General features: G+C 57.1%; 5 protein-coding genes across 5 annotated transcripts; 2 read left to right on the forward strand and 3 right to left on the reverse strand.

Annotated features, from left to right (window-relative positions):
• Nucleotides 1-1996: 1996 nt before the first annotated feature.
• Nucleotides 1997-3007, forward strand: BKCO1_550004 (mucin-2-like; the record flags this gene model as incomplete). Its single annotated transcript, XM_020277331.1, has 1 exon — nt 1997-3007. The coding sequence occupies one exon, from the start codon at nt 1997-1999 to the stop codon at nt 3005-3007; it is 1011 nt and encodes a 336-aa protein (XP_020127093.1).
• A 725-nt stretch (nt 3008-3732) lies between these two features.
• Nucleotides 3733-5159, reverse strand: BKCO1_550005 (phosphoglycerate mutase; the record flags this gene model as incomplete). Its single annotated transcript, XM_020277342.1, has 3 exons — nt 3733-4010; nt 4159-4840; nt 4980-5159. 3 exons carry the CDS (start codon nt 5157-5159, stop codon nt 3733-3735), a joined length of 1140 nt encoding a protein of 379 aa, XP_020127094.1.
• A 630-nt stretch (nt 5160-5789) lies between these two features.
• On the reverse strand, nt 5790-7047 carry BKCO1_550006 (eukaryotic translation initiation factor 3 subunit i; the record flags this gene model as incomplete). The annotated part of the gene is made up of 5 exons (XM_020277353.1): nt 5790-6155; nt 6218-6334; nt 6390-6870; nt 6934-6956; nt 7021-7047. The coding sequence occupies 5 exons, from the start codon at nt 7045-7047 to the stop codon at nt 5790-5792; spliced, it is 1014 nt and encodes a 337-aa protein (XP_020127095.1).
• Nucleotides 7048-7501: 454 nt separating this feature from the next.
• BKCO1_550007 (isocitrate dehydrogenase) lies at nt 7502-9204 on the reverse strand (the record flags this gene model as incomplete). Its single annotated transcript, XM_020277364.1, has 5 exons — nt 7502-7926; nt 7979-8654; nt 8709-8742; nt 8800-8810; nt 8872-9204. The coding sequence occupies 5 exons, from the start codon at nt 9202-9204 to the stop codon at nt 7502-7504; spliced, it is 1479 nt and encodes a 492-aa protein (XP_020127096.1).
• A 1823-nt stretch (nt 9205-11027) lies between these two features.
• BKCO1_550008 (alkaline phosphatase) lies at nt 11028-13431 on the forward strand (the record flags this gene model as incomplete). The annotated part of the gene is made up of 10 exons (XM_020277365.1): nt 11028-11298; nt 11357-11407; nt 11463-11581; nt 11629-11788; nt 11847-12104; nt 12155-12288; nt 12342-12553; nt 12607-12721; nt 12778-13118; nt 13176-13431. 10 exons carry the CDS (start codon nt 11028-11030, stop codon nt 13429-13431), a joined length of 1917 nt encoding a protein of 638 aa, XP_020127100.1.
• Between the last annotated feature and the right edge of the window lie 616 nt (nt 13432-14047).

Genomic DNA, 14047 nt, shown 5'->3' on the forward strand with positions numbered 1-14047 from the left:
CCCCCCCCCCCCCCCCCCCCACCGTCGCGCAGCTCAGCCCGCCCGCTCTCCAGCTTCTGCCTTATCCAGTCGCGGTCGCGCATTGCCAATTCTACCGTCGCCGGCTTCCGATTGTCCTGAACGCGGCTATTCGCCATGGATTGCATTCCTCTGCCCATTCTCTGTTTCCAGTGCGGAACGTAGGTCTCCTGCCCCAAACAAGCCTCTGGAGGAAATTGCCCGCGCCGCGATGAATGCTGACTATGCCTTCCTCGCATCCAGCGACCAGAACCCCTGCCACTGCAAGGTCGTCGGTCCGACGCTCGGTTTCGGGGTCGCGGTTGTCATGGCCATCGTTTGCTGGCCCGCGTCCATCCTCTGCGGCTGCTGTATGACCGACGCCGGCAAGAAGTGAGCACCGTTGTCGCAATCGCTGCGGGGCGGCATGGCTGATAAGGAGACTTTATATAGGATGCTCGCCGCACCGGCTGATACCAGTGGCGCAGTCAGCAACGCGATACCCATATAATCATGACGTGACGGCCGGAAGAATCCATGTAGAGCGGGGTCGGCTGTGGAATCCCTGGGAACTTTGATACTTTCTTGGCGCTGGAGGGTGGTTTCTAATGCTGGAGTTGGTGCATATTTGGCCGTAGCTGCCAGTGGTTGGTATATCTTATCGGGCGGTCTCGACGACGCTTCTTTCAATTCCATCCTTTTTCCCATCCTCTGCGCGCCCGCCTGCCCGCCCCGCCCTGATTGGACAGGCAGGAATCGGCGAGTCTTGTCCATTCCGAACACGACTCCCGCCGTGCGCCAATGAGGCCCGTCAAGCGCAGACTTAGGCGGTGGTTCCGGGTACATGCGGCAGAAGTCAGGCAACGTAACGGATTGGCGCCCTCGTGAAAACAATCCGAGACGAAATCGCGACCGAGGACATCGGGCAAGGCCCCAGACCATCCTCAGCTAGTGCACAGTGAAAAGGAGCAGCGGCCACCGGCGTCACCTGGCGTGATTGCCGTTCTGGGCCGCCAAGCCGAGGTGAGCGATGTCGATAACGCCTGCCACCCCGACGAACCTGCCACGACTGGCATCTCCCACCGTACCCGTCTCCGACCCTTCTGCTCGCCATTGACCGCCCGGCGTGGCATGACACCCGCCTCAGCCGCGCACCTGAAACGATTGGCCCTGTCGAATGTCCCACGGAGTTCGGCACTTGCGCGTCAGCGTCCGAACACGTGCACCTGCAGCTTTCCGCTGCATCATCGCCGAGACACAACATATCCTATGGAAACGGTCTCCACTTGTCCGTTGATTCGGGACTATCCGGCCTTTGCCGCTTTTGCGCGCTTGATGTCGTTAGACCCAACCCAGAGGTGCGTGTCAACGTCAATTGAAGCTTTTAATGTCATCAAGGAGCCGTCATAATCCACCCCAAAGGAGCCGCTCTCACTCCTTGTTCCGTTTGTCGTGATACGCGTGATTCGTACGCGTCTCCCCTTCACCTCACAGGCCCCAAGTCATGTTCGTCGGCCGACTGGCAGTTCTCTGCCCGCTGAAACGATGGAGGGTTTCCTCATACAGATCGTTTCCGTGGTAAATGGTAGCCGTGCAAGAGTTTTAGCTGACAATACTGCAGTTTCAGCCGAGTGCGGTATTGTCAATAGCTGTCAGCCCTTTCCAAATCTAAGCTGTGGCGATATTCTCTGAGCAGTCTTCGTCTAAACACTCCGCTGGTCCTCGATACCTACTGCCGTGCCGTAGCCTGGACCCAATCTTCGCATCGTCACGGGGTTTGTCTTGGCGTAAGAGTTACGCGCTCGAGAAACAGCTGTGACTTTCTCGATTGATGACCTGCCCACGGGACCTTCGGTTGGACCCTGTGGCTTGGTGATTGCGGCTGCTTGCAAATTAATCACAAGCCACATCGACATATAAACTTCCCGGCCTGGCCGACCTCCATACTTTTCACACCACTGTCAGATATTCCACCGAGGCCCCGAGGGTGAAACCGACCATGGCAAACCCCTTCAGCTGGACACCGAGCCGGAACCAGGACATGTCCTTTGAGGACGGTCTAGCTCTTATCGACGCCTTTTATGAAGGCCCCGACCGCGATGCTGTACCTGGAACTACGATGCCGCCACCGACCTCACCACCAGTTGCCGATTCCGCCCAAACGGTCGGGCGTGACCAAGTCACTGATGACGCCAGGACTGCCATCGCCATCGCTCAGCTACCTGATTCTCCCATTGACCGCCATAATACCAACAAGCGTGCAATCCTGCCATCCTCTCCGCCTGAGCAAGATCATCCCCAATGGCAGCCGCACTGGACTATCGGATTGCCTCCGTCTTTCACCAGCCCGCCTAATGTCACCATCGCACCGCCTCCTTCACCAGCAACCGGCCTCGTACCCACCATCCAGTCAGCTTCCTTTCCCGTTGCATCACATATCAAGTCCAGTGCATCGCCGCAGCTTTCAAGAGTCACTCCGCCAAACACATTCGCACGGGAAGACGACTCACCCACGGTAACTACATCCAAGGCTGGCTCGTCCTCCCTCGCCACTTCCAAGAACACCTCGCCCGACCTCTCCACCCCGAAGATCGATTCGCCCATCCTGACCGCGACACCCATCTCGATCAACGCCCCCGCGTTTCGAAAAACTCCCATACCTCTCCCCACATCATTCACGGTGACTAAGCCTCAGACCCCAATCCTTTCAGCTGCTGCCCGCACATCATCCGTCGCGAAAGAGAATAAGCCGCCGAGTAGCAAGGCCCTGAAGAAAAAGGCAACGGATAGTCCAAACAGCGCGTCGACTGCCTCGCGCTCGGTCAAGAAGCAGCGCTGCGTACGTTGTGTCAAGCAGCACGGTGCGTGCGACCTCGACACAAAACACCCGTGCACCCGCTGCGCGAAGGCAAACGTGGCACCGGAGGAGTGCGTGCCGAGGGATTACACTGCCAAGCGGCGCCCCTCACAGCCTGTCGTAGGTACAAAAGCGGTGCAGGGAACGGAATGAAAACAAAGGAAAGCCACAGGGCTGTAAGCTCATGTTAGGTCCGGCGGTACACCCAAATGCAGAAAAGATGAGGAAAAGTAGCGTGTGTGATAAGACTATGAGTATGAGGAACAAGTAAGTTTCTTATGTAAGGGGGTTTGCATCAAAAAACAAAATAACAATGGCGTTTGCTGCTGGCCCGGAAGTCTAAGTACTAGTACGCAGACGAGGCTTTTCTTTTTTCTCTGCATTGTATCTTCAGACAGGGAAAGACATGGCTCGTTTTTCTTTTCTTCCCCCGACCATATTGGCCATTCCTAGTTTTTTCTCTCTCTTCGGTCTGTAAACAGCTTGCTGTTTCCCCTTTTCTTTTCTCTTTTTCTTTTTCTCTTTCTCTCTCCTTTCTCCAAAATTCTCTTCATCTCATTTTCTGAGTCACCATCACCCGAAACGGCTCTACTCTCAGGAGTTTTCCCAGTTCCAGCAGCATCGGTATGGCGATCGATCTTTTAGCTTGCTTCTGCATAGATTGCAATCTTGTACGATACCCCACACACACAGAAATAACTGAGCTTGCTTTCTACTTTGCTCATCAAAGAAAAAACGCGTATGCTGACTCAAAAAGTTCTTCGATTCTTGCATTTCGAGGGGAACGAGTCTGTCTGGATACCAACTGAACACACCAAAACCCGCCCACCAATACCCACACCCCGCCCCGCCACCGCAATCTTTCTCCCTGCGCTGCCCTACACAGCCCCACTCCCCGCCGCCGCCGTCGGATCCACCGTACAAGTCGGGGCCGTGGTCGGCGGGTCGATGGTCGTCGGCGGCGCGGGGCCGAGCAGCGTCTCGGCGCGGATGAGGACGGGGATGACGGCGCCGGTGAGGAGGGAGAAGTCGCGGTGGCCGACGGCCTTCAGCAGGGAACGGATGGAGCCGGAATGGCTGGTGAGGGAGATGAAGGTGCTGTCGGGGTCGTGCGTGAATATGTCGTCGAGGAAAGTTTTGAGGCGGGCGATTTGTGCTGGTAGTGTGCGCTGGGTCAGTCTTTTTTTCTCTTCTCTTTCTCCCACTTGTCACTCTCTCGTTTGGGGGGGTTTTCCCCCCTTCCTTTTCTCTTCCGATGTTCCCCTGCGCTTCTCCCTCTACTACGATGGACATCCGCGACTTACCCGTCGACGACTCCCGCAATGTAGCGCTCCACAGCTCATCCTCCTCCGCAAACCCCTCCTCAATCTCCCACCCGGGATAATTCTCCGCGATCCACGTCCTCGAGCTCCTCCGATCGCACGTATGCAGCCCCAACGACTCCCTCAACAACTCCTTCACAACCGGCCTGAACGGCCTTCCCGGCGGCAACAACCCCCCTTCCTCCAACCCACCAAACGTATGCTCCGCCGTAGCCAAACACCTCGCCAACGGCGAGACGTAGTACCTCTCAGGCGCGGGGATCCGCGCACTTCCCTCATCGCCACCCGCCCCCAGCGCACCCGCCCAAAACGCGTGCGCGACGCGCGCCTGCGCCACGCCCGCGGGCGTGAGCCGCGCGTCGGCCCACACGCTCGTGCCGTTGCCGTCGCGCAGGCTCCAGTGGCAGTCCCACGCGGGCGTGCCGTAGAAGGCTTCGGCGACGTTGTGGTCGCCCTCGCCGTGCCGGCCCATGACGAGCACTTTGTAGCGCACGGTGGGGGCGGCGTGCCGGTTTAGTTGCGACACGTGGTGGGCGAAGCGCTGCCATTGGGTTGGGGGGGTCGAGGGCGTCGCTTGGGTGGTGGAGGGGGAGGAGGGGGAGGGTGATGGGAAGGTGTCGTCGCTGGGGTAGGTGCGGTTTATGAGGCCGAGGTTGAGTTTGGTCTGGTGTTTGGTTTGGGGGGAAGCGCGTGAGAATGGGGGGTTTGACTGTTTTGGGGGGAGGGGGAGGGGGGGAAGAAGACGGATAGAATCAGACGCTCGGGTGGTGGTGGTGCCGAGGCGTCGTCGTTGATGGACGTACGTAGTCAAAGGTGCTTGGGTCTGTGGCCGGGTCGTCTTGGAGGAAATAGCCGGTGACGGTGGTGTAGTTGATGTGCGAGGTGTTCGACGACGACACGTCGTACGGTTGCGTTGCCTCGCCCATGCTGAAGACAAGGGCAAGTAGGACGGTAGTGAAGAAAAGAATAGGACTGTTTGGCATGTTGGTTTCTCGTCCAGAAATTCACGGGACTTGGAGGGAACGGGGGAGGAATGACGCCGTGCGATCTGAGCCAGAACGGCTGGCAAAGGGCAGCGGGGCGGCTTTTGAGCGACGAGCGAGCACCTACACGACTGTCCTGATATTCCAAGCGAAGCGCCGTCGACGGAAATTAAGAGCTCTATGCAACTGCAGCATGGCAGAGGTGCGATCGAATAGGCGGCATGGTTGGGGGCATGCGACAGATGTGGAGCCGGGCGGTGACGGCAGCCGGAGCCAATGGCTCAGGAACGTGATCTCGGCAGCCCGCGCCACAGCCGCGTGGGTTCTGCTGGGCAATCGCATGCCGTGCGCTACCGTGCCTTGCAGCGGGGGTCTCCTTCCGCAGCTGAATTCCTGCTATCTTGCTACGAGGCAGAGGAGCATCTCAAAGTCAGACGGCCATCCAAACTCTGCTTCTAATAGTGTATCGCGACTCTACTTCAAGCGCATTCCTTTCTACAGGAGCCATCACGTCATCCGATACTTTTTATGGGCTGTAGCTGGCCCAACCTCCCGCCTAACGCCTGACATGCTGATATCATGAGAACCAAGAGTGAAAAAGACTTCAGCAAGAACCCCGCCTAGAGCCGTTTACAAGTTCGCCTGCTCCCTCTCCCTCTCGACCTCGTACAGGAAATCAAAGTACGGCTTGTCGAAGTGGTGCACGCGCACGTAACCGTCCTCACCGCCCGAGCAGTACGCAGTGCCCTTGGGGTGCACCGCAATGTAGTTGAGCGGGCCGAAGTGGCCACGCACACGACCAATCTCCTCCTCGAAAATCTTGTGGTAGAAACGGGCCTCGAATTTACCCTGGCGAGACGACGTGGTCGTGACATCCATGGCAGCCTGACCACCACCAAGGATGACGTAGTCCTTGATAGGCGTGATGGCAGCGCTGTTCAGCGGCGTATCGGCAACGTACGTGTGGAGGATTTGCAAGTCGTCCGTAGCAATGAGCTGGAAAACCACCGTGTCAATGTTCATCCTTCAAGCGCCCTGTGGTGCAGAAAGCTACTGACCTTGGCGTTCTTGTCCTTGCCAGCAGTGATGAAGTAAGTCCTGTCGGCAGACCACTGCAGGTCCGTAATCTGCGTGTCGATCTCGTGGGCCTCAATCATGTTCAGAAGATCGCCCGTCTGCCATGCAGGTTAGCATACAGGACTTCGCGCCCTTTCAACCCGTCGTGCTCACCTTGGCATCGAACTGCGAAACGGTACCGTCCTCGTGGCCCGAGATGATGTACTTGGCGCCATAGCTGAAGCCAGCGACGGTGGCCTTGCTCTCCTCACAGAGGATTCTGAGGCGCCTCTCGTCCGTCTGCTCTGCCTCGATATCCGGGTTGATGTCGTAAACGACAATGGTGGAAAGGTGGCCGGAGCGCTTCTCCGTCACGCCGAGCAACTGGCGGCCGTCGGGCGAGAACTCGACGCGCTTGATGGACGTATCGAATTCCCAGGTCTTGAGCATGCGGCCGGTCTGCACCTCCCACAGGCGCATGGTGTTGTCGGCGCCACCGGTCGCGAGCAGGGTGGAGTCTAGGTTCACGTCGACGGTCCATAGCGCACCGACGTGGCCGTGGTAGGTTCCAAGACGCTCGCCGTTGGCGCTGAACCAGGCGCACACGACGTGGTCCTTGGAGACGGAGAAGATGATGTCGCCATCGGGGTTGAATCTGGTGGGGGGTCGCCGTCAGTTTCGCGGTGCGCGAGCGAGCTGTGTGCGTGCAAAAGCATACTTTACTTGGGTAAGGGCACGTTCCTGGGCGGCGCGTCAGTATTGGGTTACATGTGCCTGCATTGAGCGGACCTGAGCGAAAGCTTACATGGCCGGACAGCAAGATGGGTCTCATGGTGGGCAACTGGTGTGGAGGTGTGCTTGTGCTGCTCGCCTTCAAATGTCGACGCCCGCGCCGAAGTGGGTGGGATTTCGCCGTCTGTGCGCACAGGCCACACCGCCGGAGTCATCCCGGCCCTCCGCCACCATCGCGACTCAAAATGAGTGAGAATGAGTGAGAATGATGATTTTTCGTCGAATGCCGCTTTCTGCCTGAAGCCTTTGACTCACATTCCATCTTGACTCACAGCGTCCAGGCAAAGCCCGAACTAGCTGGCATCCACGGTCGTTGAATTTGGACGTAATTGATTTGTTCTGTTTGGGCTCTGTATCTACAGAGATTCTGCCGGTTCGCCAACTCTCCGGGTTATCCCAAGTCATTTTGTTTATATACACCCATTTCGCCGCGCTGAACACCTCTCTATGTCTTTACATCCGCTACATCGCGTCTTACATCCATCGCCCGCTGCTTACAACTTCTCCTTGAGTTGCTGCTTCAACCGCCTCTCAACGGCATCGAGGTAGCCATTGGTGGTGACGTACGCGTCTCTGTCCTTCTTACCGCAAGCGATAGCCAGATCCTTGGTCATGATTCCGTCAACGTCGACGGTGTCGACGCAAGCCTTCTCGAGGGCCTCGGCGAAGGCAACAACCTCGGGGGTACCATCCAGCTCTCCACGCTTGGCCAGACCACGGGTCCAGGCGAAGATGGAGGCAATGGGGTTGGTGCTAGTCTCCTTGCCCTTCTGATGCTCGCGGAAGTGGCGGGTGACAGTTCCGTGCGCAGCCTCAGACTCGAAGGTCTTACCGTCGGGAGTGATGAGGACTGAGGTCATGAGACCCAGGCTGCCGAAGCCTTGAGCCACGATGTCAGACTGGACATCACCGTCGTAGTCTGGCAAACGTTAGCACGAGCAGCGGCCTGCGAATTCCAAAGGGTCACCTACTCTTGAGAGCGGCGACGAAGCCACCCTCGCTCTTGATCATCTGGGCGACCATGTCGTCGATGAGACGGTGCTCGTACCAGATCTTCTTGGCCTCAAACTCCGACTTGTAATCCTTCTCATAAATCTCCTCGAAGATGTCCTTGAAGCGACCATCGTACTTCTTCAGGATGGTGTTCTTGGTGCTCATGTACAGAGGCATGTTCTTGGACAGAGCATACTTGAAGCAGGCGTGGGCGAAACCAGAAATGGACTCGGCAGTGTTGTACTGGGTCTGAGCAACACCGCCGCCGTTGGGGAAGTCATAGACCTTGATGGTCTCGGGCTTGCCGCCCTTGGGGGTGAAGACCATCTCGAGGGTACCCTCGCCCTCAATGACACGGTCCTTAGCGCGGTACTGGTCACCGAACGCGTGGCGACCGATGATGATCGGCTGCTTCCAACCGGGTACAAGACGAGGAATGCGGGGGATGACAATGGGCTCGCGGAACACGGTACCGCCAAGAATGTTCCTGATGGTGCCATTGGGCGAGAGCCACATCTTCTTGAGGTTGAACTCCTTGACACGGGCCTCATCGGGGGTGATGGTAGCGCACTTCACACCGACCGAGTACTTCTGGATGGCCTCGGCAGCATCCACAGTGACCTGGTCGTTGGTCTCATCACGGTACAAGATTCCCTAGTTCCTTATCAGCCACCCCGCTCTCGTCACGGCAGCTGGCATTGTACGTACCAAGTCGTAGTACTTGAGGTCGATGTCCAGGTAACTTCAAGCTGGGTCAGGAGCTGTCGCGGAGAGTAAGGACAGTTTGCGCGGTACTCACGGGTGGATGAACTGTGTTGGGTGAAAGTGTCAGTCTCGTTGCTTTTGGCATGATATGGGCGGCGGGCCTTACCTTGTCCTTGATGGCCTGCCAGATAATCCTGGTCATCTCGTCGCCGTCCAGCTCGACGACGGGGTTCTTGACCTGGATCTTCTTGGCGGTGGCCATGGTCCTGGTCTGGCGTGCGAAACCTAGCGCAGCGGGGGCAGTGAAGCCGGTCTGGTTGGCGGAAAAGAGGGCAGAGGCGAGGCGGGAGCTCGGGGCGGGGCTAACGGCGGACTTCGCAGCGGGGCGGGTGGCGCTGAAGGAAGAGAAGGCCCTGGGGACAGCGGGGTAACGGGAGACAGGAGCAGGGCAGCGGAATAGCCTGGAGGCAGTGCTGGCGGAGAGGGTGGAAGGGCGCATGATGGGCTAAAAAGTGCGCAATGGCGGGGGAACGGGCGGCTATTGAACGGTATCCGGCAGCAGGGTTCTGCGCACGCGGCAATGGCACGCAGCGAGGGGTAGATAGCGGACTCAGGCCTCGGGAAAGGTCTTGCGGCGTGGGATGGCGGAGCTGATGTCGGCTTGCGCAAGAGGCTCCTAGCGCGGTCGAGCGGCGAGAGGCACAATTGGCCGAGGTAGCTTGCGGCTAAAGAGAGGCTCGACTGCGGAGTGTTTGCCGTGCGACGACGCGAGGGGCAGGCGAGGAATGCGCGGCGCTTGGTGTTTATGACTGAGAGAGTCGCATCTCCTCGAGCTGCGCGATACAAAAATGTTTAAGCTTTCGACGCTCATCCGATCCCGGAGCTGTTGTGACGCCGCATGTCGGCGGAGGTGCCCGCTCCTCCGCTCCGCGCTTAGTACTGGGCTGATCCGCCGCCGGCGGGAGCTGCAACCCACCGCGCGACACGGCGACGCCTGGCACCATCCTCGTCCTGTCCTCGTCCTGCCCTCACACGACGTCGCTGGCGCCCGCCCAGTCGTCCTGGAATCGTGGACCCATGGCTTGCCTCTGCGCTGGGGTCCTGGCTGCTGAGGATCCAGTCGCGCCTCCGTACCGCTCCCGCCTGATTTTGCCCGGTTGAGGCATCCGACTCCAATGTTCGCTAACTCGCCATGCGGGTGACGTTACAACGGGGAACAAGCATGTTCCAGCCGAGAGTGCGTTTCCTTAGCGCTTTCAGCATCCAATGGCCGGTTTGAAATATCGCCGGACGAGGCCGATCTATCGGCTATTCAAGCCGATAGATGTCACCGAAATAAGTAATGGCTGGACCGCTCGGCATGGCATCCGAATTGCTTCAAATGTCGACGCAGATTCCAATCTCCAAGGAATGTGAGAGAAAGACGAGCTCTCTGCTTGCGACCATACTTGCGACTGAAGGTCGGCTTGAATGCATGTTGGACATGGCACATAGCAGAGTAAGTCGTGTGGTGCCATGGGACACGCTGATTTGTAGGTTTATAACACCACGCCAGATATACAATATGTTGGCATCTAATCCCTACAATGGTTTTCCGTTCCCATGCCCTAGCCAACAATAGCAAGGTAAGCTAAGAAAACGATCTGCGAGACTATCATGATCAACCAGGCGGTCCAGAAAATGGTTCGTCAAGTGGGGGGAGTGTATGGCAACAGGTGCTGAGATGATGATGATTGGTGAGTTGTTCGGAAAGCATCACGTGAAGGCACATGCAGAGAGGCATTGGTGGGATTTTCGACAAGACGGACAAGCGCTATGCACGTATCTGGTGGTCCGCGGCTTCCATTAAGACCAGTGATAACCGGTACAGTTGGGCGATGACGTAGCCTATAAACGGTGGCCGAGAAGCATGTGAGCAATCGCTGACACGCCCCAAGCAACGTGCTCTTCCCCGCCTAACAATCTCCGCTTCTCCAACGCACCAATGACCCGCTTGACCCATCAGCTACGTCGGTCATGCCACTTCCCGCCGCACCTATTGGCCTCGCGTTCGGGTTATGCCTGCTTTGCACAAGTACCTCACGCAGGGCACAAAGAATCGAACACCTATTCACCTCGCAACCTCAGATTCCTTGCCAGCACGTCTAATCTTCGTCCTCTCATTCGCTCCACCGTGGTTGGGGAGCCGGCCTGTCCAGCCTCGACTCCGCCCACCCCTTGTTCGATGCGCGCCGTGTCTTTGGCCGCAGCTCTCACCCCAGCTACAAAAGGGCGAGAAGCCGCTGAATCCCATCATCCTTCCGCCGTGAGAAGCAGAACACCATGAAGCTCAATGCGCTCGTTGTCCTCGGCTCCATTGGTGTCGCCGCTGCCCGGTATACCGCCAATTTGAACTACCACTCCCCGTCAGCCCATCACCCGTTTCTCGGTATCTCTTTGTACAAGGTCGTTCGCCGGCACGACGCCGCAGTCCGGTCCATTGATGCCGCAGCCTTGAACTTTACCCATGGAGTCGCCTCGGGCGATCCGTATGCGACCTCTGTGATCCTCTGGACTCGAGTTTCCCCGGAGTATGACAATGACAAGAGCAACAGTAATCCCGACGCTATGGTACCACATCATAATACACAATTGACTAACGCGTTCCCCAGCCACGGTGTCGGGAACTGTGCCCCTGTTCAATCACGACACCCAAGAATACGGTAGCTAAGGCACTGAAGCAACGGGTTTTGTCGCGGGGGCTGACGAGCAGTCAAGTGCGCATTTCCACGGCTCCCGTCTGCGTGAATTACGAAGTGGCAACCGACCGGAACATGATTGATGTTGTCACTTCGGGCCAGGCTTACACTTCCTCGGATATTGATTGGACCCTCAAGGTGAGCAAGAAGCTCGACTCGTTGACTCGTCAGCTCACGGATTCCAGGTCGAAGCCACAGGCCTGAAGCCTTTCACGCAATACTACTACCAGTTCATTGTCTGTGACTCGGACAACGCTAGCCCGGTTGGCCGGACCAAGACTGCCCCAGCCCCCGACGATGATGTCTCGGAGCTCTCCGTGGCCGTCTATTCGTGCTCGAACTACCGTGAGTCTTCTGCATCATCCTTCATTGAATGAATGAAAGAAGGCTGATTATATCTCAGCCTTCGGTTTCTTCAACGCCTTCGGCCACTCCGTGCGAAAGGACTCGGTGGATTATGTCCTGCATCTGGGCGACTTCATTTACGAGTACGCCGAAGGCGCCTATGGATGGGGCTGGGCCATTGACCGAGTTTCTCAGCCAAACAAGGAGATCCGCACCCTCTACGACTACCGCAGGAGGCATGCGTCCTATCGTGCCGATTCCGACGCCTTCCTGAGCTTTGCGAGCTATGCATGGATACCTGTCTGGGACGACCACGGTGAGCTTCGACGCCGAGACTGGACCGTACAGTGCTGATGGTTGCCTTAGAGGTGGGAGACAACACTTGGCGTGATGGCATGGCGGATCACAATAATACTGAAGATTCCTTCATCCAAGACGGACTTATGTATGGCGGTTCAGGCCTATCATTCGACCAAAGAAAGATGAACGCCGTGCGCGCGGTACGTGTCGCAGCATTATCCGATCCGCGAATTGTGGCTGATGTGTGGCAAAGTATTTTGAATGGATGCCCATCCGCCAGGTCGAAATGGACGATAACCTCCGCATTTGGCGGTCATTCTCCCTTGGCAACCTCGTGGACATCATCATGCTCGACACCCGGCAGTACGATAGATCTATTACAGATCTATACTGGAACTCTGAATATATCCATGAGATCCAGAACGATGCGGGAAGGTCACTCATGGGAAGTCGCCAGGAGAATTGGTCTGTATCTCTCCAGTGCATGTTCCATTTTTTTTTTTCACTAATTCCTGCAGGTTCTACAATCAACTCTCAAAGTCTAAGAACCGCGGAGCCGCATGGCGTCTAATCGGATCTCAGGTTGTTTTCTCGCGCTTGAACCAATCCACTACAGGCTTTGCTGATGATCCTGTACGTTCGCCTGCGTGATTTTCTGGATGGCCACTGACATGTCCCTCAACCCCCAGTATAATATGGATACCTGGGATGGTTACCAGGCCAATCGAAACCGCACGTTTCAGCATCTTTACAACAATAACATCACTAACAACATTGTCATGGCTGGTGACAGCCACATGAATTGGGCCTCGGACCTTGTGTGGCTGGATGAACATGACTACGACCCAGAAACAGGGGCTGGCTCGGTGGGGGTTGAATTTTCCGGCTCGGCAGTCAGCAGCCCTTGCCCGCATGGCCAAAACATAACAATCGACGAAGCGAATAGGAACAGTGCAGCTCTTGTGGCGGGGAACCGCGAGCTCCTGTGGCAAGAGATGTATTACCGTGGATACTACGAACTGACGATAAGGTAAGCAATGGCCTTCCCCGTACTTGCATGCTCAGGCTGATCAGGGTCGGGATACAGTCAGAAAGCCGTCCACGCGAGGTACTATGGTGTTCCCACGCTTGTCCAACGTACTCCATTGGAAGTGAGCCTAGCCAACTTTACAGTCCTGCGGGATGCCAATGCTGTGCAGCGGCCCATTGCCGGTGGAGTCGTTGAAAGCGGAGCAGTGAAGTGTGGAAAGGTTCTCCAGACCAACTTGACGTATGACACGGCGACCGGGGAGTATTCTGTACATAACTTGTCGACCTTCGGCTACGACCAAATCGTCGACTGAATAGGTTGGCGGGATAATTTCCAGCTCATAATCCTCTTCTCTGCTGATAGGCCGAAATGGTGTCACGCTTGCGCTCAGGATCCGGAGATTACATGGGGGGAAAGTTCTCCACAGAATACCGAACATTCCCGGCTCCGCCCAAGCCGACACGTTCTCGTCACATGGCCATTTCCTGTCCCGGTGACAGCAATTGCATGCCCGCACGCGTCCTGTAGCTATGGGTTCCGCGCGATGCCAGGTTTGGCAAGGATTCCAGGGGTGTAGAAATTGCGGCAACCTTCGTCTGGTCGGGCTGAGTGATGCAGTTATTAGAGGTGGAATTTAACCTTGCTCGCAGACTTCGGCCCCTTGCATGAGATATCCTGGATAGGAAACCGTGGGTACGATGTGTGGGGGATCTACTTGCCCCATCCCGGCAGTGATTCATTCCCTGCCGGGCGAGAGACAAGGGATGACGTGCAGCACCACGCCGTCAGCCTGATGATTGATCCGCCAGAGCCCCTGTGAGATAGCATGCGCCACGACGCGGTGAGGGCTGATGCCCGGCAACTCGTCTCTGGCAGACACGATAGTCGAGATGCAAAGTGGTATTCGAAGAGGCAACAGACGCAACCCA

Source organism: Diplodia corticola (genome assembly GCF_001883845.1).
Source record: "Diplodia corticola strain CBS 112549 chromosome Unknown scaffold55, whole genome shotgun sequence".
In the NCBI taxonomy this organism is placed as follows: domain Eukaryota; kingdom Fungi; phylum Ascomycota; class Dothideomycetes; order Botryosphaeriales; family Botryosphaeriaceae; genus Diplodia; species Diplodia corticola.